The sequence below is a fragment of the Schistocerca nitens genome, chromosome 1 (assembly GCF_023898315.1).
Source record: "Schistocerca nitens isolate TAMUIC-IGC-003100 chromosome 1, iqSchNite1.1, whole genome shotgun sequence".
NCBI lineage: Eukaryota > Metazoa > Arthropoda > Insecta > Orthoptera > Acrididae > Schistocerca > Schistocerca nitens.
This window is the reverse complement of record NC_064614.1, coordinates 239282118-239306161: the sequence shown is the minus strand read 5'-3', so window position 1 is coordinate 239306161 and position 24044 is coordinate 239282118. Positions and strand designations below refer to the sequence as shown.

At 42.7% G+C, this 24044-nt stretch overlaps 1 protein-coding gene across 1 annotated transcript in view; it reads left to right on the top strand.

Annotated features, from left to right (window-relative positions):
- Positions 1-23802, top strand: part of LOC126239201 (phospholipase B1, membrane-associated-like) — a 78335-nt gene extending 54533 nt beyond the window's left edge. The window contains exons 6-7 of the mRNA XM_049947847.1: positions 6635-6800; positions 22869-23802. Of these exons, the coding sequence (XP_049803804.1) occupies positions 6635-6800; positions 22869-23026 (324 nt within the window). The 3' untranslated portion in view covers positions 23027-23802. The remainder of the gene's footprint in view (positions 1-6634; positions 6801-22868) is intronic.
- Positions 23803-24044: the final 242 nt, after the last annotated feature.

Here is a 24044-nt window from a genome sequence, read left to right as displayed (position 1 = left end):
TAAAATGTAGACTGGTTATGGCAAGGAAAGCGTTTCTGAAGAAGAGAAATTTGTTAACATCGAGTATAGATTTAAGTCTCAGGAAGTCGTTTCTGAAAATATTTGTATGGAGTGTAGCCATGTATGGAAGTGAAACATGGACGATAAATAGTTTGGACAAGAAGAGAACAGAAGCTTTCGAAATGTGGTGCTACAGAAGAATGCTGAAGATTAGATGGGTAGATCACATAACTAATGAGGAGGTATTGAATAGAATTGGGGAGAAGAGGAGTCTGTGGCACTACTTGACTAGAAGAAGGGATCGGTTGGTAGGACATGTTCTGAGGCAGCAAGGGATCACAAATTTAGCATTGGAGGGCAGCGTGGAGGGTAAAAATCGTAGAGGGAGACCAAGAGATGAATACATTAAGCAGATTCAGAAAGATGTAGGTTGCTGTAAGTACTGGGAGATGAAGAAGCTTGCACAGGATAGAGCAGCATGGAGAGCTGCATCAAACCAGTGTCAGGACTGAACACCACGACAACAGCAACATACTCTAATTTAAATTATCGTAGTTTTAATTTTACTTTAACTCAAACTACCCTTTACTTTCACTGATGTGGAACATCGTTGCATATTGCGTGCTGAACTAGCATTCAAACCTAGGGTCTTTGCCTTACACTGGCAAGTGCTTTATGGACTAGGCTATTCAAGCATGACTCACGACGCCTCATCACAGCTTCCCCTAGGCTGTAGCTAAGTCGTTTCTCTGCAATAGCCTTTCTTCCACGTATGCAGCAGAATTCCTATGAAGTTTGAAACTTACGACAAAAAAGGAGAGGAAAATTCCGCTGTTCTAGCGATAGAATCGCGTAGTCGGGTACGACCGACCACCGCTTAATCCTCAACCAATTGCCACATGGAGATGCGGTGTGGAAAGGCGTGGGACAAACACACTGCTCTCTCGACTGTTATCGGGTTAGCAGACATTGAACCGCTACTACTCGATCAAGTAGATCCTCAAATTTAATCACGAGATTGAATTTATCCTGTCCCACACTTCCCACCCAGGAAAAATGCCTGGTATTACTGGAAATCGAAGACGAGTACTTCACATGACTGCCAGCCATGCTGAACTTTCGGGCACGCTAACCAAATGTTCAAATGTGTGTGAAATCTTATGGGACTTAACTGATAAGGTCATCAGTCACTAAGCTTACATACTACCTTAACCGAAATTATCCTACGGACAAACACACACACACACCCATGCCCGAGGGAGGACTCGAACCTCCGCCGGGACCAGCCGCACAGTCCATGACCTCAGTGCGCTAGACCGCTCGGCTAATCCTGCGCGGCGCACGCTAACTATTCAGCTACTGCTGGAAATGGAGCTCTGAGGGCTAGTCCTGTCTCATGCTTGTCTAGCTCAATGAGTAGAGCAACTGCTCGAAAAATGCAAAGTCCCAGGTTCAAAGCTTGCTCTGGACCACACCTTTAATTTTAAAGTTCATATCGTTCACAAAATTTTAAACTGAGATGAACGCGAATTTCAAGCAATATTGAAATAAAGTTTATACTATGTTGATTGCACCTGACTGACATGAAGGTAGTACAGCTAAAATGTACGAAAACAAAATCACTACGAAAATGCCAAAATAAACATAGAGTTTCACAGGTATATATATCAATAACTAACTTTGATTATAGGATTTGATTAAAGGATGACAGCTCTGAAATCGAACTGTGTGAAGGCAAAATATATCGAGAGTTATCGATGTACTTTTATCTATATTTTAAATGACTGAAATCGGTTTTGGGTGAAACTAGTAACCTGAATTGGTCTAATTCGAACTTCTACTTCTACTGAAAAATCTCAGTAACGTCAGAAGGTTTTTATGTTTGAAGAACAATAAAAGAACTTGAACATGATTCTCGTATCATGTTTGATGACAGTAATTCGAGGAAGCTACCTCCTGCGATACTTATTATGTCAGTATGATTAAGGATTGCATTGAACATACAGTGAAGCGTGTGTTAAGCGTAATCATTAAAAAGAAAATCAAACACGAAGTTTGAATCATCTCATGAAATTGATAAAGAGAAGAAAATGATTATTAAAACCAATCACAGTATGGTACACTGCTATCTTCTTTTAAATGAATCCCACTTATCTGGCCATGCGTTGCGTTTGCAGCCTACATGAAATTCATATGACGTGGTGCTCATGTTGAAATACTAATTGCTCGCACAATCTATTTATATCGTTTTTCACTCAGTGTGTATGTATGTAACGCCACAAATGCGATAAGTATCCAGTGGCCAAAATCATAGAGATCGTAGTATTCTCGTTACTACTGATGTGCCATCTGAAGTTAGCTGGTCACTCTGACATATCACTACGGGCATACTAAGTCACTTTGATACGACATGTTTTCAAAGGTCAATAGTGATTTCCCAGTACGACAACCATTTACACCTAATGAGAAACGGTCCGATTGAACAGCGTAAGACTTAATATCTAATGGCCTGCTAATGACGAAAATGTACAAACAAAGTTTATCTCACCTTTTACGCTGAAAAAATACTGAAGTCAAGTTGTTTCCATCCAACCGTCATGAATGTCATCGAAGGAAGAATAGCGTTTTACGCCCATTGACGACAAATACATTAGAGAAAGATTGAAAGTTAGGATATGACCATGACGAGGCAGAACACTACAGAAGCCTTATGAAAGCAGTCATCCAGTCTGATTGCAGAAGCTGAGCATTTTAAGTTGTAAGACCGATGTGTAGTTTCGATCATATATAACGATCACTTTCAGATCAGACGTTCACCAATGGTGACGCTCAGACTTTTCTGGCAGAAGTCCTGGAGTTACACAATTACTTCTTTGTTTTACACGCTTGTTGCCCTGCAGCTCACATTTCTGTTGTCTAAGTTCAAAAATCAGCTGCATATGTTTTATATTTAAGGGGCTCCGGAACGCCCTATACTTGCAATGTTAAAATAACGCTTATAAATTACATCTTTCCTCACAAAGTATTTGAGGTAGGAAGTTGAAATTTTTACAGATTGTTTATTGGAATATGGGCTACAACTTAACACAGGGATTTTACAAAATTTTAGTTCAGTTATTAAAGATGATTTTTTTTCAATTGTAATGAAAATTCACAACATTTTTTTGCAATTTTTTATTTATATATTCAAAAATATACAGTTTTTTGGAAAAAGGCTGTGTTAAATTATGCAGAAGGTACTGTGTAACATTTACTGAAAGTTTGAAACAAATATGTTTGGAAGATCCTTAGAAAACATTTAATTAGTATGAGAAAATAAAAGTTTTGGGAATCGAGCGACAAAGATTGGATTAACTTTTTAGTGCATTCCAGGTCCATAGGATGGATTATCTTCATCCTCTGCAAACTCCTCCTCCAGCTTCCTCTTGTTCCTCCTCCTGTTTACTCTTGCTTGTATTTCTAGACTCTTTACAGCCCTGTCTGCAGCCCGAAGGCGTTCCTTGTCTAAAGCAAGCATCGCTCGTACCATGTTAGAACCTATCTTCATTCCCATATTTCTAAATACCTTTGGCTTTCCAACATTTCTCCTTTTCTTAAAAGCCTTCAGAGGATTTCTAATAACTTTACTTTTACTCATTATTATACTTCAACAAAACAGAGACTCAAGAAACAGAATTAATTACGAATATTTTCGAGATAACGACAGAGTAAATAAACATGAAACAATCGACAATCACACCACCGATATATATTGAACCATCACAGGTTAGCCACAACACATACTTTATCTCACATCACTAAAATGTACCTGATGAACACGGACGTTAATAATAACACCATTTGACAGCAGTTTAACAGCGCCACAGTGGGTCACGCGCATGTAGAACACATTTCAAAAAAAATTTAAAAATAGTTGTAGTCTTCGGAATTGAATAAATTATATATCTATTAAAAGGTAATAGTCTGCAGATTCAGAAAACGCAATAAAGTAAAAATTGAACTTTTCATGATTTTGAGCCTTTCCGGAGACCCTTAACTACTTTTATTCCGGACATATATGGGGTCATCTTCCATCTTCAGCGACACACTGGCACTGTATCGTTATATTACATGAACTGTGTACAAGAGATTCACCACAGACAGGAGTATCTACACATGTGGCTGCACGTGCCCCAAGTTGTCATAACAAACGGTGAACAATCACACGAACGCCATGAAAGTAACTGAACTGAATTAAAACGCGTTTCCTGTCCAAGACTATAGAACTAACAGAGATACTGAGAGCACTGCACCTGCAAAAAGCACTGGCAATAGTGCACCCACCACGTACCACGTGGGCAGCGCTCCAGAACAGGTCTGTGGAAACCATAGCTATGACCACACAGACCCACTGGGGCTGCCAGGAGGTGCAGACTCACTCGACGTACTCGCCATCCCCCAAGTTCCACTTAACATTTCTGATCTGTGGTTAGTTGTCTGAGCTAAGAACGTTATTTGGTATACCACTGTTCTTCGTTGTTGCGTGAATATGACTACTGACATCGAGTGGGATCAGTGGTTTCTGTAGCACTATAAAACTTCATCTACAACCACCACCCTCTATATCCCCGTTCATTGGAAACTTTTATTTGTACAGCGTGAAAATTACTACCGCTCTGTAGCACCTGGCTCGGTCTAGACGAAAGAGCTGCTGATGGGTTTCCAACATTAATAACAGAAATTTGTTGTCACAAAGGAGCTTTAGAAAGTTCTAATTCTTTCTCTAGGCACAGTTAACTAATTAGAGCGTTCTAAGGTCACGAGTTTAAAAACCAGGAATTTCTTGTGTTAAAGAGCAATAATTTCGTGCTCTTTCCTCGCTTGCGGTAACACTGTCACATTCTGCTGTTGGATATCGAGGGCTCAGCACACCGCATTACAGAAGTGTAATACATTTGAATAACTCTAATCGTCAGTTGTTAAAGCCTGTTATGTGATTTTTGAATGACATGTTGGTATTACTCAGCTGTAGACGAAATGATCTTTATTATGCAACAGGGTTCAGTATGAAATTCACCATCATCAGATTAGCGGTATAAATTTGCAAAATAAAATAAAGAAAAGCGTACACGAAATTAATGAAGAACAAATTCATGATTGTCTCCTTACATGAGAATCCAGCAAACATAATTTAGCTCCACCGGTTTCATATTACTCTTAGTTGAAGACGGAAAGTCCCAAGAATTGACATATAAAAGGTATATGTTATGTATTTAACACCTGAAACGTCATTATAATATCAGTGTTATAACAAGCCTGCAGTTGTTCCCAACGTATTAGCTCTATCCACTTATCTGAGTATCAATAACAGCCTCGACTGTATGGCCAGAGCTATAACGTTGAAAAAAATGAATTGTAGGCTTGTCACCTGCACGTACCTGAATAATGCCGTTGCTGTTGTAGTTGTGGTCTTTAGTCGGGTGACAGCTATAATGCAACACTCCGTGCTACCCTGTCCTGTGCAAGCCACTTCATCTCTGCGTAGCTACTGCAGCCTGCGTCCATTCCAAGCTGCTGACTACAATCATACTCTGGTCTCCTTCAAAAATTTTTACCTCCCCCCCAAACTTCCTCCCACTACCAAACAGAGAGGGGTGCAGTGGTTGTCACTCTGGACTCTCATTCTCAAGGACGGTGGTTCAGTTCCCCATCTAGCCATCCAAATAGCTTAAGGCAAATATCACGATGTGTCCTATAAAAGGGCACCGAAGATTTCCTTCCTCAACCCTCTTTACTCCTTCCTTGTGCTCTCTCTGTAATGACTTCATTGCCACGTGACATTAAACCATAATCTTCCTTAATTCCTTTACTCGTTCCAGCACCGAATTAACTATTCACGGATAAGTCCGAATGTTTCTTACCAACTAAAACTTTCGTTTGGTCTAGTTATGACAAACGAATGTTATATTCATTACACTTAGTTTTTATAAAACTGTCCTTTTGCCATTTCAACTCATACAAAAACCCGAGCTTGTTTAATTGTGTCTGATCTGTATGTAACGACACTTGTATCAATGTTTCGGTACTCTATTTCATGTAAGCTGTTTTCGTTGCTTTTTAATATCCATGTGCGCATTTGTTTATTTTATTTTGTACATGATACAAGTAGCCTGGCGATAGTCGATTCAAGCTGAAAGTGGTTGTACAGTAAGCATTATTTCGTTTTAGCAGCTGATTGATAGAATCACGATGAAAACTAATATCATTTATTTGTATTTTGATTATTTACAAAGAACTTATTGCGCAAAAATTCCTTAGAAAACGACTCCTTAACTCATTGTATAAGAATCACACAAATTTATCGACTTACGACTACGAAAATTGTATTGAATTTAAGATTTATTTGAATATACATTTCTGTTAAATTTATAAAGTATGCTGCTTGTGAATCATGTAATGGGATTTAGTTAGAACTGTGCCATATTTAATACAATATTTTGTGCTACCATGTGTGTGTGTGTGTGTGTGTGTGTGTGTGTGTGTGAGAGAGAGAGAGAGAGAGAGAGAGAGTGTATGTGTGTTTGTGTGTAAGAGACAGAGAGAGAGAGCGTTGAAGCGGGCACACGAGACTCAGCAATTGTGCTGTTCTGAACAGGCGCTGGATGATCGCTTCGAGAGCGAAGAGTTCGCGGTGGTGCTGCAGCCGTTCTTCCTGGGCGTGGAGAGTCCCGCCGATGTGAACACGTGGTTCGGCGCGGCGCCAGACCTCAGCTACTTCGCGCCTGACTGCTTCCACTTTAGCCAGAAAGCTCACGCCCTCAGTGAGTACCCAAGAGTACTAGCTTTAAGGAGAAAGTCTTTTCATATGTACACTTGAACTCTCGTGAACTAACATGGGATCTTACCTCTTAGTACTTACGGGTTAATCCGGCCGGTGTGGTCGTGCGGTCGTGTGGTTCTAGGAACTTGTCTGGAACCGCGTAACGACTACGGTCGCAGGTTCGAATCCTGCCTCGGGAATGGATGTGTGTGATGTCCTTAGGTTAGTTACGTTTAAGTAGTTCTAAGTTCTAGGGGACCGATGACCTCAGATGTTAAGTCCCATAGTACTCAGAGCCATGTGAACTTACGGGTTAATATTGTCTCCAAAATATTTTGTGGTCTATCAATTCAAGAATCATACCAGTGTTAACAACAAGCTATCATAGAAAGGTATTGCTCCTTTCCTGAAGCGGTGCATTACTTCCCGGGCAACCCTCGCGCACATGATGTATAGCTCTCCTATTTCACTGTCGTAGACGCATAGTAAGAAGTGTGTATGTGGTGGATGGTCTATGAGAGTAAAATTGTGTTCATAAGTTCGTTCTGCCAGCTATAATCTCCAGTACAATGTGTCACACGTTGATGCTAGTATTTAAAAATGTACTTGTGTTAATCTATGCTATCAGTATTAAAGTCTCACGATTTAGTCATAACATGGCTTAAAAGGTTATTAGTTTCGTGACCGAAACTCAGTTGAACACTTCTGTTTTTATCCATCAGATATTTTCATTTTACCCCTCGTCCACCCCATTAGCTGAGTGGTCAGCACGTTGGAATGCCATGCTCAGGGGCCTGGCTGGTGTGGGGGATTTTCTCCCCTCAGGTAGTGGGTGTTGTGCTGTCCTCATCATCATTCCATCCCCATCATCATTCCATCCCCATTGTCGACGCCCAATGTGACGTCGCTCTCAGTAAGACTTGCACATGGCAGCCGAACTTCCCACCTGGGAACTCCTGGCCACTGACCCCCTACTGTCATTTCCATTTTACCCCTCAAGGGGTAGCTACACCCAGGTTGGGAACCACTGCTCTACGTTAACCAGTGCACAACGCTGTAAAACGTTTTCATATCCCACATTTAGCGTTTTCTTAAGCAACATAAGGGGACCACTTCGTAAAGATAAAAAACGTCCCCACTAGGCAACACCGCCTCCTACGTACTTCACTTTCGCCCTCACACCTGATAGCAGGTAAAGTTCTCCAGGTCTACGCCAAACCCAAACCCTTCCATCGGATTGCAACAGGGTATAGCGTGATTCATCACTCCAGATCACCTGTTTTTAGTCATCTTCTGGCCAGTGCCATCACTCTTCAGACCACCTCAAGCAACGCTTTGCAATGACAACAGAAAAGTGTGATTTGTAAGAAGGTGCTCCACCTTTGTAACCCATCCTTTTTAACTTCCTACTCAGAGTCACTGTGATAGCTGGACTGCTCGCAGCAGTTTGGAACTCAATGGTAATTCATTCCCATGATTTCATACAATTTTTTACAATGACTCTCCGCAGTGTTCGACGACCCCTAACCATTAGCCCATGGGATCTGCCTGGTCTTGGTTTAGTTGCGGTTGCTCCCACACGTTTCCTCTTCACCATCACAAAAGTCGACTTGGGCTGCTTTAGAAAGATTCAAATGTCACTGGCGAATTTCTTACTGAAGTGACTAGTCCGCTTTCGAAGTCGCCGAGTCCTCCTGACGCTGCTACTGCCTCTACAGGGTTTGTTTAAAGGTAATGAGACTGAGCTTGTGAATCAAAATTTATCGTAGATGTCGCTATAGCCACTTAGTACTGTTCAATGTATAGCCCTTGAGAGTCAACAACCCGCCACAAGCGAGATTTCCACGGTACAAACGCTGCTGCAAACGCTGAGTCCAGGATGGCCTCGTGGCGGCTTGGACTTCCTCCAGGGTCTCATGATGGTGTCCTTTCAGGGAAGTTTTTAGTTCAGGAAAAAAAAGTTTGGCGGGGCCACATCTTAACTATAGGGGGTCTGGAGAATCGTTGGAATCGCTTTTTTGGCCAGGTAGCTGGCCACCATGAAGCATGTGTGAGTCGGCGCGTTGTCATGATGCAGCTTCCAATCATCGACGATGGGTGCCTCACGCGATGGACCCTGGCTTTTAGTCTCTTGAGCACTTCGCAGTGAAAAGCACTGTTGATAGATTGGCCTTTGGGTACAAACTCATGATGAACCACGCCCCTGACGTCGAAAAACACAAGCAGCATAGCTTTCACCTTCGATTTGCTCATGCGAGCCTTTCTTGGATGTAGGGACGCTGCGGTGTGCCGTTTGACACTCATGTGCTTTGTCTCCGGGTCGTACTGAAACACCCAGGTTTCGTCTCCAGTGATAACGTTATCTAAAACTTCCGGATCAGTTTCAAGGCTCTGGAGATTGTCTTGGCATGCGTCCACACGTGCATGCCTTTGAATGTCTGACAAAATCTTCGGGGCCATTTTGGCGCAGATCTTCCTCGTCGACAATTCTTTGGTGATGATGTTGTGCACTGTCATTTTATCAAGTCCGAGGTCGTCACTTATCATCCTGACACTCATCCGACGGTCGTGTTCAATAAAGCGCGCACACGGTCGATGTTTTCGTCAGTTTTGTTGTTTGACGGGTGTCCGGAGCGGTTCTCGTCCACGACGCTATTCCGCCCCTCTTTAAAGCTCTTCACCCACCTGAAAACGTGGGCTTTTGACAAGCAATCATCGCCATAGGCTTGCCAACACATAACCAAAGTTTCTATATCCGATTTACCTAGTGTCACACAAAACATGATGGCGTAACGTTGCTCGATCGTTTGCTGCATGTTGCGCCACGGCCGACGACTTTGCGACGTGCCCAGAGGAGACAAGAGCTTGCAGGCGACTGGCATGCAGCGATTTTTCGGCCAGACACCCCTCCCCCCAGCGCCCCCCCCCCCCCCTCCCCAGCACCAGTCACCACGGGCGAGCGTGCGCTGCGAAGTACAGTCGCATCAACACAAAATCAGTCTTATTACTTTTTTATACAAACCCTGTATACTTACAACACAGTCCTCTCCGCCCCCTTTTTATACAGACTGGCCCGCCTCTCGTGTCATCTAATGTCGTTCTGCCGTACGTAGGCGTGTCCAGACACTTTTGATCTGATAGTTTAAGTCGTGTTGGAGAGTAACTGTTGTTACGTCTTTCCTTGAAATTTCTGGCGAACTGCCAGATGTCAAGTAACTTGCTGCCGGGGCGTTTCGGCGCAGAGTCTTCTGGCTATCTTCAGGTGTATTCCGGCAACAGTGCTCTGAGCTCCCCCACGTAAAGCCCGCATCTCATGGTCGTGCGGTAGCGTTCTCGCTTCCCACGTCCGGGTTCCCGGGTTCGATTCCCGGCGGGGTCAGGGATTTTCTCTGCCTCGTGATGGCTGGGTGTTGTGTGCTGTCCTTAGGTTAGTTAGGTTTAAGTAGTTCTAAGTTCTAGGGGACTGATGACCGTAGATGTTAAGTCCCATAGTGCTCAGAGCCATTTGAACCTCCCCCACGTAAAACCATGCAGGCGCATCAGTAGTGTACCCAGTTTACGTTAAGCATACACTGCCAGAGCGCTGCAGTCCTGTGCGCTGCTGCTGATGTTGTGTTGTTAATACTTGAGTTTTTACATCTACTTCAACGTATTCGCTTCATTTCAGTATTATCGGTTTGCTGTTGTATTACATTCTTATACTGACAAATGTTTACATGACTCTACGCTGCTTAGTCTCTCTTATTTTATTCTCGAGGTCACTATGCGAAATATAAGGGGTCTCGAGGACAGTGTAGTTTTTCTTCCACTCGTTAAATTATTTACGTGTTGGCTATACCAGCAGCGCATCTCTTAAATCGTTTTGTGTCTGCTGTTGAGCTGTCATGTCTATTTGATAAGGACTCCAAGCACAACCATTCATTAAATCAAGTGGAAATTTTGTCTACATCTTTCTGCATTTCACTGGGATCGTCCAACGTTGATACTTTCCTGCAGAAAACAGCGTGGTGAATGAACAGCCGGGTGACACTGTTGATCTTAGCTGCATGTACAGTGAGAACATTAGAAATCCTGTCATGCTCCTCCGTACAACCACGGTGTTTCTTTGGTTTATGTTGAACATTCCCCGACAAGGATAAACGTAGTGCATTTTATTAGTCACACGTATGTCGAGCCAGCTCATACATGTTTGAAGATCCCAGCTGTTGTCTTTAACTTCTCTTGGGTAATAGTGTTTTATGCTCTGTATTTTTGTATTTATAAAACCAACACGTATTTGTCTTACTAATTGACATAAATTCACCTGATGATGGCGGGTGAAACCTCCGAAGCATGTAGTTGATATCCCTAACTTAACCTAAAATGTTCGCATTTAAAATTGTCCTGAATATATAGGACATGAAACATAAAAATGAACATCAAATAAAAGGAACTAAAAGATATCTACTACATTCCGTAAAACCTGGAAAACATGTTTGAAAAATTAATACTGTTACCGAACCTGACGCTAAACGTAAACGAACAAAACTAATTGTATGTTCCAAACGACTGCCTCAAGCATTACAGAATACCTATCAACTTCATTCAGTGGACTGCCGCATATGATCAAAAATGTTTGGAATGATGTGAATGTCTTCAGATACTGCATTTGCACTGATATTAAAGCCAGTACTATACAATTCACAATAAAACTAATAACAAAGAATCACCTTTGAAGATTAGAAGATTTACGAGCGCTCTTAAGTGCGGAAGATTTCTAGCTCATTATTGTATTTGTCAGTAGCTCAGTACGTGCTATAATAGGTTTTCTAATGGTGAAATCACTGATGTCAATGTCTCTAGTAGAAATATTTAGTTTTATGTAAACTCCACATTTATCAAAAATGGGAAATATTAATTGACAAATACTGAATATTAGTTTTTAATAAAAGTCAAAAATTTTTTTCATTACAGGACACACGAAAATAAATTCTGAACGGACCTGCGAAGAGCGTTCTTGTTAAATACATCTATATCCATGAATAAATACTGTTGTCTATAGAAATATACAAAAAAATATTGTATTTTCGTTTTGATGTTTTCTATTTTTGTACCAAATTTCAATTTAATGTTTTCCACATTTTCAAGCGAATGCGAATAGTAAATCAAGATGAAAAAAGATGTTATTCTCTTTTAAAAATTTCCTTGATTCGAACTAATGAGATTATGATTACAATCTTATTATACAATCGTGTTCAGAAAAAAAAAAAACAGAACACCTTGAACGACTGTAGACAGAACGTGTCGTGTTGCCTAGCAGGCACAGGGTCCGCCGTCGGCCCTGGTAAGTCCTATGCTACAGTCGTCCATGCTGCACTCACCTGGTTCCGAAGTTCATCAGTGGTGGTTGCTATTGAGTCACAGTACTGCACCCATCGTTTCACCAAATTCCACGAATTTTCAATTGGCGACACGTCTAGTGATCTGGCTGGCCAGGGCAAAAGGCTGATATCCTGTGACACCAAGGTGCCACATGTTCGTGCATCAGCACATGGTCGTGCATTTTCTTGCTGAAAAATGGCATGTGGGGTATTGTGCAGGAATTGTATGGCTACGGGTAGCAGGATGTCATTCGCGTGGGTGACACGGGTCACAGTGTCCTGGATATGCTCTAGTTGTGATTGTACCCAATACCACCCCACACCATAAGGCCTTGAGTTGGCACTGTATCTCTTGTGCGAACGCAGTCACTGTGACCCCGCTCCCCCTGTCAGCGGTGAACCAAACTGCGGCCATCATTTTCACAGAAACAGAACCTGGACTTGTCCGAAAACATGCCATTCCTGTCCCCAGTGACTTCGTTCCACATACCATTGTCGTCTAGATCGTTTCTGCACATTCGTCAACGGTAGGCGGAGTAGTGAACGACGCGCACGTAACCCATGTCGAAATACAAGGCGATGGACTGTCACCTGCGATGGTGTACAATGTGTTAGACTGTTCCACTGTTGCGCCAGAGCCGAGGAGGACGCAGATCTGTCCTGAAATGCCACTCTCATGACGTGTCGATCCTGTCGGGGAGGGGATGAGGGTGGTCTGGATGGTGCGACCTGTTCCCATCTCGTCGTGTTCTACGGCCTTTAAACCATTCGGCGCACACCCGTTGCACTACTGAAACTCTTCGTCCCCTTGAGCAGCAATTTCCAGTAAGGGTGCACCACATTCTCTCATGCAAATAGCGCGCCCTCTTTCAAACTCACTGATTTGACAGCACGGTTCGCGCATACGTTTGCAAGGCATTCTCCACATCTGCTCAAGTCACACTGATCCATTACCTTCGGTTTATAGTGACAACGAGAGCAGCAGGCACATTCTACTACTAGGTGGTTTTGCGCAGGGCCATCCATGTTGACCTGAACCCACGGGCCGATATGTGTCAGATGCTGATCATTTCTGCAGAACATACTAATGTACATGTGATCTTCCTGTCTATAGTCGTTCAAAGTATTCTGTTCTTTTTTTCTGAACGTGAGTGTATTACACATTCACATATCTAGGAATATGTTACAAATAATGTTATACAATAAAATATCAGACTGAAATTTTCGCTCTACAGCGGAGTGTGCGCTGATATGAAACTTCCTGGCAGATTAAAACTGTCTGCCGGACCGAGACTCGAACTCTCTTGGTCCTGACCACACGAGCTGTGTATGTTGTATGCCAAGGAAGTTACAGAGATAATATTTAAAACTTAAATAGCAGTTTGCTAACGAAACTTATTTTTAATATTGCTCACGAATATGTCTGCAGAAGACAATCCAAATTAATTTACGGTATAAGTGTCCTTTTAAGACTGAAGACTTCTCTAAGTATAATACAGAATAGTTTACAGACAACGTGTGCAATATTCAATTACGTGGTGCTACTTTTTTAAGTCATCCGTCTTGCGGCCGCTATGGCCGGGCGATTGTAGACGCTTCAGTTCGGAACCGCGCTGCTGCTACGGTCGCAAGTTCGAATTCTGCCTCGGGCATGGATATGTGTGATGTCCTTCGGCTGGTTAGGTTTGAGTAGTTATAAGTCTAGGTGACTGATGACCACAGATGTTAAGTCCCATAGTGCTCAGAGCCATTTGAACCATTCATCAGTCTTCTGACTGGTTTGATGCAGCCCGCCACACATTTCTCTCTCGTGCCAAATTTTACATCTCTGAGTAGCACTTGCAGCCTGCGTCCTTAACTGTTTCTTAGATATATCCAAATCTCTGTTCCTCTACTGCTCCCTCTAGTCCCTTGTAAGCCACTCCCTGACATCTTAACATATGTTCTACTTAATCCCAAACAAACGTTTACCATTTGAGTGAGGGGAAGCTGGCGTTTTCGGCCCTATTCTACACTCCTGGAAATTGAAATAAGAACACCGTGAATTCATTGTCCCAGGAAGGGGAAACTTTATTGACATATTCCTGGGGTCAGATACATCACATGATCACACTGACAGAACCACAGGCACATAGACACAGGCAACAGAGCATGCACAATGTCGGCACTAGTACAGTGTATATCCACCTTTCGCAGCAATGCAGGCTGCTATTCTCCCATGGAGACGATCGTAGAGATGCTGGATGTAGTCCTGTGGAACGGCTTGCCATGCCATTTCCACCTGGCGCCTCAGTTGGACCAGCGTTCGTGCTGGACGTGCAGACCGCGTGAGACGACGCTTCATCCAGTGCCAAACATGCTCAATGGGGGACAGATCCGGAGATCTTGCTGGCCAGGGTAGTTGACTTACACCTTCTAGAGCACGTTGGGTGGCACGGGATACATGCGGACGTGCATTGTCCTGTTGGAACAGCAAGTTCCCTTGCCGGTCTAGGAATGGTAGAACGATGGGTTCGATGACGGTTTGGATGTACCGTGCACTATTCAGTGTCCCCTCGACGATCACCAGTGGTGTACGGCCAGTGTAGGAGATCGCTCCCCACACCATGATGCCGGGTGTTGGCCCTGTGTGCCTCGGTCGTATGCAGTCCTGATTGTGGCGCTCACCTGCACGGCGCCAAACACGCATACGACCATCATTGGCACCAAGGCAGAAGCGACTCTCATCGCTGAAGACGACACGTCTCCATTCGTCCCTCCATTCACGCCTGTCGCGACACCACTGGAGGCGGGCTGCACGATGTTGGGGCGTGAGCGGAAGACGGCCTAACGGTGTGCGGGACCGTAGCCCAGCTTCATGGAGACGGTTGCGAATGGTCCTCGCCGTTACCCCAGGAGCAACAGTGTCCCTAATTTGCTGGGAAGTGGCGGTGCGGTCCCCTACGGCACTGCGTAGGATCCTACGGTCTAGGCGTGCATCCGTGCGTCGCTGCGGTCCGGTCCCAGGTCGACGGGCACGTGCACCTTCCGCCGACCACTGGCGACAACATCGATGTACTGTGGAGACATCACGCCCCACGTGTTGAGCAATTCGGCGGTACGTCCACCCGGCCTCCCGCATGCCCACTATACGCCCTCGCTCAAAGTCCGTCAACTGCACATACGGTTCACGTCCACGCTGTCGCGGCATGCTACCAGTGTTAAAGACTGCGATGGAGCTCCGTATGCCACGGCAAACTGGCTGACACTGACGGCGGCGGTGCACAAATGCTGCGCAGCTAGCGCCATTCGACGGCCAACACCGCGGTTCCTGGTGTGTCCGCTGTGCCGTGCGTGTGATCATTGCTTGTACAGCCCTCTCGCAGTGTCCGGAGCAAGTATGGTGGGTCTGACACACCGGTGTCAATGTGTTCTTTTTTCCATTTCCAGGCGTGTACTAATGTGGAAAGAGCAACGATTTCATGCAGTAGCTGAGTTGCTTGCTGCCTTGAGGGCTCATTTTAGTAACACTGTCGCTTTTCTCGCTTTTCTGAATCAGAGCGACTTAACACGAGTCTTGCCCATAGAACTATCTTGGTTGTTCTATAACACGTTCGCCGAGAATCTTCTTTAAATAAATACCCGAGTTATAGAGTCTTTGAAATATTTGTACGATTATAGCAAAGAAATATTTGTTTAAATTACACATTTTACAGATTCATGACAATAACGTCGAACGTTCAGGCCGTTCTAATGACCGTTGCGTTATAAAGATGGAAACATATTTTTTCGCTACAGAACATCCAAGTAATGAGGAGTGGAAATCCAAGAGTGTTATTCTAATCATCTGCTCAGAACTGACACGAAGTGTTGTCAGATTCAATCAGTGTTCTGTAATACTAAAAACTGTAAACCGCCATGCAAGTAAAAGTGACGCAAAACACTGTCAGTCCATACTTCCTGCGACGATGTAATTGCCTGCTTAAAGCAGCGGTTGTTGATCTTATAAAGAAGATTAATGTCTTCTATTTACATACAGTACACAATAGACTGCATTTTTATTAAATAAAATAAATGAATAAATTGCATGTAAGTCCTAAAATACATAATAACTACATCTGATAATTCTTATCAACAATCACATATCCAAATTACAATCCTGATAAAGACAGAAAAAAATAGTACTTACTTCTTTGACAAACAAGAAGATTAACTTAGTATGCGGAAGTACTGTCATGTTCTTCCTCATTTGTATCATGTGTGAATTTTGGAGCTTCCTTCCCTATAGAACTTAAGTTTTCGTGTAATTTATTGTACCTTAATGGCTTAATGCCACTGCTCTCAAATCTTTTCCTTATAGTATTACCATCAAGTTCAGTTACCCACACTTAGCAAACATAATTACATGGAGGACAAGTGTGAGTACACTTCGTGTGCTGTGCTGACGAGTGTTTATTGTGTTGGACGCAGAAGACCAGGTTCACAATCAGAAAAGCACAGACACCTACAATTAACACCAACGCATATTAGAACAAATAAAACATACACTGAGCAAGAAAGTGCAGCTGTTTCTAACACGTAAATACAGTAGCAGAAGAGGTCCAGGTCATCCAATATAATTTAATAAACTGAGTCGAAACAAGAATGGTAAAACGTAAGTTACATTTATTCAAATGTACGTAGATAATATGTCAACTCATTAGGAACTGCATATTAATGATGAGTTTGTAAAGTTATCTAAATTTGTATTTCGGCAGCTTTCATCATTCTTCAATTCTGAATTATAAATTAGCTATCATGTCTTAAACCGTGAGCTTAACTACTACACTATTACCAACTGAGGTATCCAGAGCTAGTGATAGATGGAAGCTGTTAGGTGGTTTGTGGACCGTGATTACTCAGTGTTGAGACCATTGGCCGCAAAATGCGATGGTCCGGGTTTGAGTCTTGGTCCAGGAAAAGGTCTGTGAGAAAGTTTCATATCACTCAACACTTTTCTGCTCGGTTTAAGGTACATTCCGGACATTGGTAATCTTCATAGTCTAATATGCTGTGTTTTCTGTAAAAACCCTGATAAAGGCAGAGAGAAATAGTATCTATTTCTGTGCTGTTTCTTTGTTCTGTTGCCACTGAATTAATAACTTTCATTTCTGGTCGTAATTTGGCCGAGCCCCAAATCACAAAAACCTTCCAATATCGGAAGTTTCGAAGATAACCACTTATTTGTCATGTGTCGTGCCCCGCAAACAGACTGCTGTGATCTGGTTTTCCAGTACTGTCGAACTTCCTTTAATCAATTTAAAACATACTTCATTTTACGGATCCAGTAATGCTATGTCAAAATTACATTTCTTTTACTTCTACTGTAGTTCATCTGCTGTTAGAGAGTTTTGACAAATTTTCCTCTTATATATTTATAGACGTTGCTTATAAACTTGATTTGATATTTTTTTCACGCTTATCCTAATTGGACTTGCGTATTTTAATATGTCTTATTTGACGAAAATAAAAAGAGAACAGTGCGAATGGTATCAATGATTTTATCCGCTGATGACGCTGTTATCCGCAGTGGAAGTGAGAAAGTATTACAGGCTCTATTGAATGGAAGGAATAGTCTAACGAGCAAAGAAATAGGCTGATAAAATGATAAATGTGTAGGTTCTCCGAAGAATTGGCGTCGAAAAGAACAGTTCGGAAATTCTTACCGAGGACATTTGTTCTAAATCCGACTCCGTGATGAAGAGGTTGACACGCGTGAGGCCGGATGAAGCCCGTCGAAAGACTGATGGCAAGAAATCACCTAGTTCGATACATTTGTGTACGTGTACCTACCTTTTACACGTAAATGCAAGGATTTAACCTGTGAACGGTACTCCTAGTACAAATACCTTGTATTGTTATAAGCAATCCGATTTTGATTATTATCGCATAGCCGGCCGGAGTGGCCGTGCGGTTCTAGGCGCTACAGTCTGGAACCGCGTGACCGCTACGGTCGCAGGTTTGAATCCTGCCTCGGGCATGGATGTGTGTGATGTCCTTAGGTTAGTTAGGTTTAAGTAGTTCTAAGTTCTAGGGGACTGATGACCACAGCAGCTAAGTCCCATAGTGCTCAGAGCCATTTGAACCATTATCGCATACTGCATTCGTAATATCTGCAATGTGTCAAATTGCTTAATTCTCTTGAAGAAATGTTTTCAGACGTAAAATTTGTTCAAAATCTTTTGCTTTCGATTTCAGTTCACTAATGTACGAAGTCTTCAAACATATAAAAAATCAACGGCGTAAGAGGATGTTTCAATTCATTCTTTGATCTTTAGTTAAAAATACCAATCTCACACTACATCCAATTATGGCTCAACTTTGGTTCTTAAACGTAACGTTAAAGAGGAGAATATTTTCAGTAGTAATTATTCATGTGACGAATAGCTCTCCTATGTTTATCTCTGCCAATTCACAGAGTCCAGTTATGAGTAGCTTCTTAAGTTCTCCACAGCTGGCCTTCATTGTTGCAATATGCGGCACTTTCCCTATTTATCTGCTCTTTCTCTTAATTGCTATCTCCTAGGCAGTAACAGGCGTAATGTAAAGTTAATGTAATCTTTCACTGTGTTAACGCCATCTTTTACTGAGTTTACAAAGATAGATATGGACAAACCAAAAATTTTTCGTATGTCATGTTCGCGATGAACACTTGTGCCATCCCATAGGGCCAAATAAGCAGATTGCGATAAACATGATGGGAAAAACTACGTGATTAATGAGTGTTTCATGAAAGACAGTATAATAACGATGGGACCTATCCTTCCAAAAGAGTTACGTGGTATTCAAGTAAAACTACAATAAATAATCAATAATAACGATGCGCCGGTACAGTTGATGAGAACAGTGAAAGACAGACATTTAAGGTGACAGTCTCGTTCGGCAACTGTTAGGTGCGTAGGATTGTAGTCCTACACAGCCAGACACTTAATGCGACACTGCTTATTCCGACAACATATCCACCACGACTATTTTCCTAAGGAAAGCACTTAAACACTAGCGCCTACCACTAATTGTTCAAATGGCTCTGAGCACTATGGGACTTAACATCTGTGGTCATCAGTCCCCTAGAACTTAGAACTACTTAAACCTAACTAACCTAAGGACATCACACACATCCATGCCCGAGGCAGGATTCGAACCTGCAACCGTAGCAGTCGCGCGGTTCCGGACTGAGCACCTAGAACCGCTAGACCAACGCGGCCGGCACCACTAATTCATAAGCAGGTTCATTCAGCGCTATAAGTGCAGGAAATGACATGTAGACTATCGCATAAACTAAATGTCGTGAGACTAGGACCTCCCGTCGGGTAGACCGTTCACCGGCTACAAGTCTTTCGATTGGACGCCACTTCGGCGACGTGCGCGTCGATGGGGATGAAATGATGATGACTAGGACAACACAACACCCAGTCCCTGAGCGGATAAAATCTCCGACCTCACTGGGAATCGAAGCCGGGCCCTTAGAATTAACATTCTGTCGCGCTGACCACTCAACTACCGGGGGGACGGACAATCGCATCATTAGGTACTGATAGACATTCGAGTTAGGCCTGTAGTGACTACGTAAAATGAGTAAAGAACTAACTGAGTTACACTCTCAGGAACAAGTGACTTCATTAACTCTGTACTACATGTTTTGAGGTTTTAACACTCATCTTCATTTGGTTGTGGTTTACATTTCATCTACATAATATATCTTGGTGTACATTTGGGTGATGTGAATGTAGTGAAATTATGTAAAGCGAGTAATTACCCTGAGGCCATATAAAGTGGTGTGCAAAGCTTATGGACGAAAGTAATTATCGCATGATAAATCACTGGCAAGTAACGAACCTCGATGAAACTTGGAGTATACGTAGAAAATACTGCCAGAGTGTAGTACAGAAGGTAACTGAATGAAAAACGTATTGAGACGAACAGAAATCACACTTTCATTGAAAGAATGATTACAACGAAGTCTCCGCGATTTACGATGGCATAAGTTGCTCTGGACATTAGAAAAAGCAGGACGTTATTCTCAGTTGGGTGTGTAAGCACCAGAAATGTCAATGCAAGTTCTCCAAGATGGTCCCATGTTGGTCACAAGTTTGGTAAGAAGTACAGTGAAAGGGTGTTCCATTCCTCGATCACAGTGGTTGAAACCTGCTGAACGGTCGTTGGTACGCGTGGAATTGTTGAAATACGTCTCCCAAATGGATCCCACATATACCCGAAGGGATTAAAGTCGGTGTAACTGGTAGGCCAAACCGACCGCCAAATAGCCTCTCGTTCCAAAAGCTAATCAATCCACGCGGTTCGACGCTGCCGCGCATTTGCAACCATAAAAATGAAGTCATGGAAAAGTGCACGTGGTGAGGGAGGACAGTGTCCCAACAGCGTTGACCGATGAGTGTATCCTGTCCAAATATTCTGTGCTCAGTACTCTCTTGCAACCTTACGCCTACGTTGCCACCTCTCGCCATATGAGGGCACGTAGTGTATAAAGGAACATTGTAGGACGTTATCGTTTTGGTTGGCCAAGAGTTGTGGAGTGGGGAAGCATAATGCTACATAGGAATACTGACCGCCGAATATAAGAGTATTTATAATCAGAATGAAGCTGAATTAGCAATAAAAATGGGCAAATATGAAACGAGAACAGGATTAATCTTTTACCTTTGCTTTATTACCGTAACGTGGCGTTTTATGTGAAAAGGTGTTATATAGTCAACGATCCAGTACCTGATATTGGATTCAATGTAAAACAACAGCATTTTTGGGAGTAGCAACCAGAATTCGTAATATTGTCTCTAGATCATCCAGCCGGCTCATAACGGTACAATCATTTTAAAACTAGCACCGCGACATCCAGTGGCACTGGCGGTGCAATATATTGTCGTCTTACCTTCCAATGTTAATTACAGAGCTACACTTCCTTAAGGAAAATAATTTCGTAATACAATTACGATGAAAAGAATTAATTGCCCCGAAATGAATACTACAGCGTTAAGGTTATATTTAGTAATTGAATGCTGGTGTTCATATTGAAAATTTCACTGATGTCCAACGCAGTCACAGTGAAACTTTCGTTTGCCTTCCGTGGGTTTAGGGTGTTCGGTCACAGCTCAGTAGCATCACCCCGGTGGACACCACACTCAAATGGCTCAAATGGCTCTGAGCACTATGCGACTCAACTTCTGAGGTCATCAGTCGCCTAGAACTTAGAACCATTTAAACCTAACTAACCTAAGGACATCACACACATCCATGCCCGAGGCAGGAGTCGAACCTGCGACCGTAGCGGTCACGCGGTTCCAGACTGAAGCGCCTAGAACCGCACGGCCACACCAGCCGGCGACACCACACTGATGGCAAGCGTAAATCAGAGCGATTTGAAGACAGTAAAGAGTATGAAGAAAATCATTTATGATTAATTATGGATGACAATTTAGTTTTTAATATTTGTTGGTGTTGAACTACCACCAGGATGCCCACGTGAATGTGTGGCGTCCGCCACGTGAGGCTATTAACCCTTCGTGCATGGTATCCATGCTGCCTATTTTTGGCAGACCGTATCAGGACTTTCAGACCATGATACGTATTAGGTTGTTCGCAGATGATGCTGTAATTTACCGTCTAGTAAGGTCATCCGAAGACCAGTATCAGTTGCAAAGCGATTTAGAAAAGATTGCTGTATGGTGTGGCAGGTGGCAGTTGACGTTAAATGACGGCCGGAGTGGCCGTGCGTTTCTAGGCGCTTCAGTCCGGAACCGCGCTGCTGCTACGGTCGCAGGTTCGAATCCTGCCTCGGGCTTGGACGTGTGTGATGTCCTTAGGTTAGCTAGGTTTAATTAGTTCTAAGTTCTAGGCGACTAATGACCTCAGAAGTTAAGTCGCATACTGCTCAGAGCCATCTGAATCATTTATTTGACGCTAAATAACGAAAAGTGTGAGGTGCTCCACATGAGTTCCAAAAGAAATCCGTCGGAATTCGATTACTCGATAAATAGTACAGTTCTCAAGGCTGTCAATTCAACTAAGTACCTGGGTGTTAAAATCACGAACAACTTCAGTTGGAAAGATCACATAGATAATATTGTGGGGAAGGCAAGCCAAAGGTTGCGTTTCATTGGCAGGACACTTAGAAGATGCAACAAGTCCACTAAAGAGACAGCTTACACTACACTCGTTCGTCCTCTGTTAGAATATTGCTGCGTGGTGTGGGATCCTTACCAGGTGGGATTGACGGAGGACATCGAAAGGGTGCAAAAAAGGGCAGCTCGTTTTGTATTATCACGTAATAGGGGAGAGAGTGTGGCAAATATGATACGCGAGTTGGAATGGAAGTCATTAAAGCAAAGACGTTTTTCGTCGCGGCGAGATCTATTTACGAAATTTCAGTCACCAACTTTCTCTTCCGAATGCGAAAATATTTTGTTGAGCCCAACCTACATAGGTAGGAATGATCATCAAAATAAAATAAGAGAAATCAGAGCTCGAACAGAAAGGTGTAGGTGTTCGTTTTTCCCGCGCGCTGTTCGGGAGTGGAATGGTAGAGAGATAGTATGATTGTGGTTCGACGAACCCTCTGCCAAGCACTTAAATGTGAATTGCAGAGTAGTCATGTAGATGTAGATTGGCGCCTTTCAATTTTTCACACTGTTTGGATGTGGACTGCCGATAGTGATGTGTTTATCCTTTGTTTGCAGTCGCCAACGCGCTCTGGAACAACATGCTGGAGCCCGTCGGCAACAAGACGGAGGGCTGGCGGCCTCTGATGCAGCGCTTCCTGTGCCCCTCTGCGGAGGCGCCCTACTTCTTCACCCGCAACAACTCCGACAAGTTCTTTGATACCGGGCGGCAGTAGCACCTTGCAAAGGCCATATATCACTTAAGGAGGGAAAATCTCAAGCACTGAGAGGTTTAACTGAGATGTATAGGGCTGCTTCTCTTACTACTGCCAGCTGCAGACATCTTGTGGGATTCACTTTCACATGTTGATGCTAACCACAACATTCTTCTAGTCGACAAAAGACGTGGCTGACACAGTAGCGGGAAACCAGCATAATTTATTCTGCAATCAAAGCTGCAGGTAAAGAATAGAAAACCAAAAGATGATCATTGCAGTCATATTATCCACTATGTATGTAACGACACAAAGGCTAACAGTTTCTGATCTATATTGGGCAGTCCGTGCAAGCGTCAGCTCATTTCAGAAATGATCGTTATTTTACTCTGTCATTCCGTAATATTTTCACAATCTTCGGTCTTAAAACTTGTTGTAAAGTACTCCATTTGAACCACAATTAACGATCTGTTCTTTTCTATTCCTCTTTATCGAAACCTGATTCTATCAGATTCATTGTTGCCGGAACGTCAAGCTTGGAAGTTAATGTTATCTGTTACACAGATTGACTCATTTCTCATGCCAAAGTAGTATGATTCAAAACAGACGCGTTTTTGTTAAAAAGGTACGAATGAATTTTTATTAAAATTGTTGTTTTGGTGGTAATAATTATACCTCACGAATATACATATGAGTGCGGAATGTAATTTTTGAATTTGAAATATTGATTTTTGCGTGGAGGTGTGTGTAATGGTTTTTAGTATAGTTATTTATAGTTGAGTTTATAAATAATCTTGTATGCCTTAATGAATTGAACTCTTCATTTCATTAATCACATTACTAAATAATAGAACTATATAGTAACATTTTATACAGGATGGGAATAATGAAATTGACCTGGGAAATATTTCATGTGCCTTAAGATAACGTTCGTCATACACGTCCAGAGCGGATGACGTTAGATTTTACTTGTTATTTTACCCATCATATTATAATGGATTTCTTTACACTTTTCTGCTCGAGTTTCATTTTAGCTTAA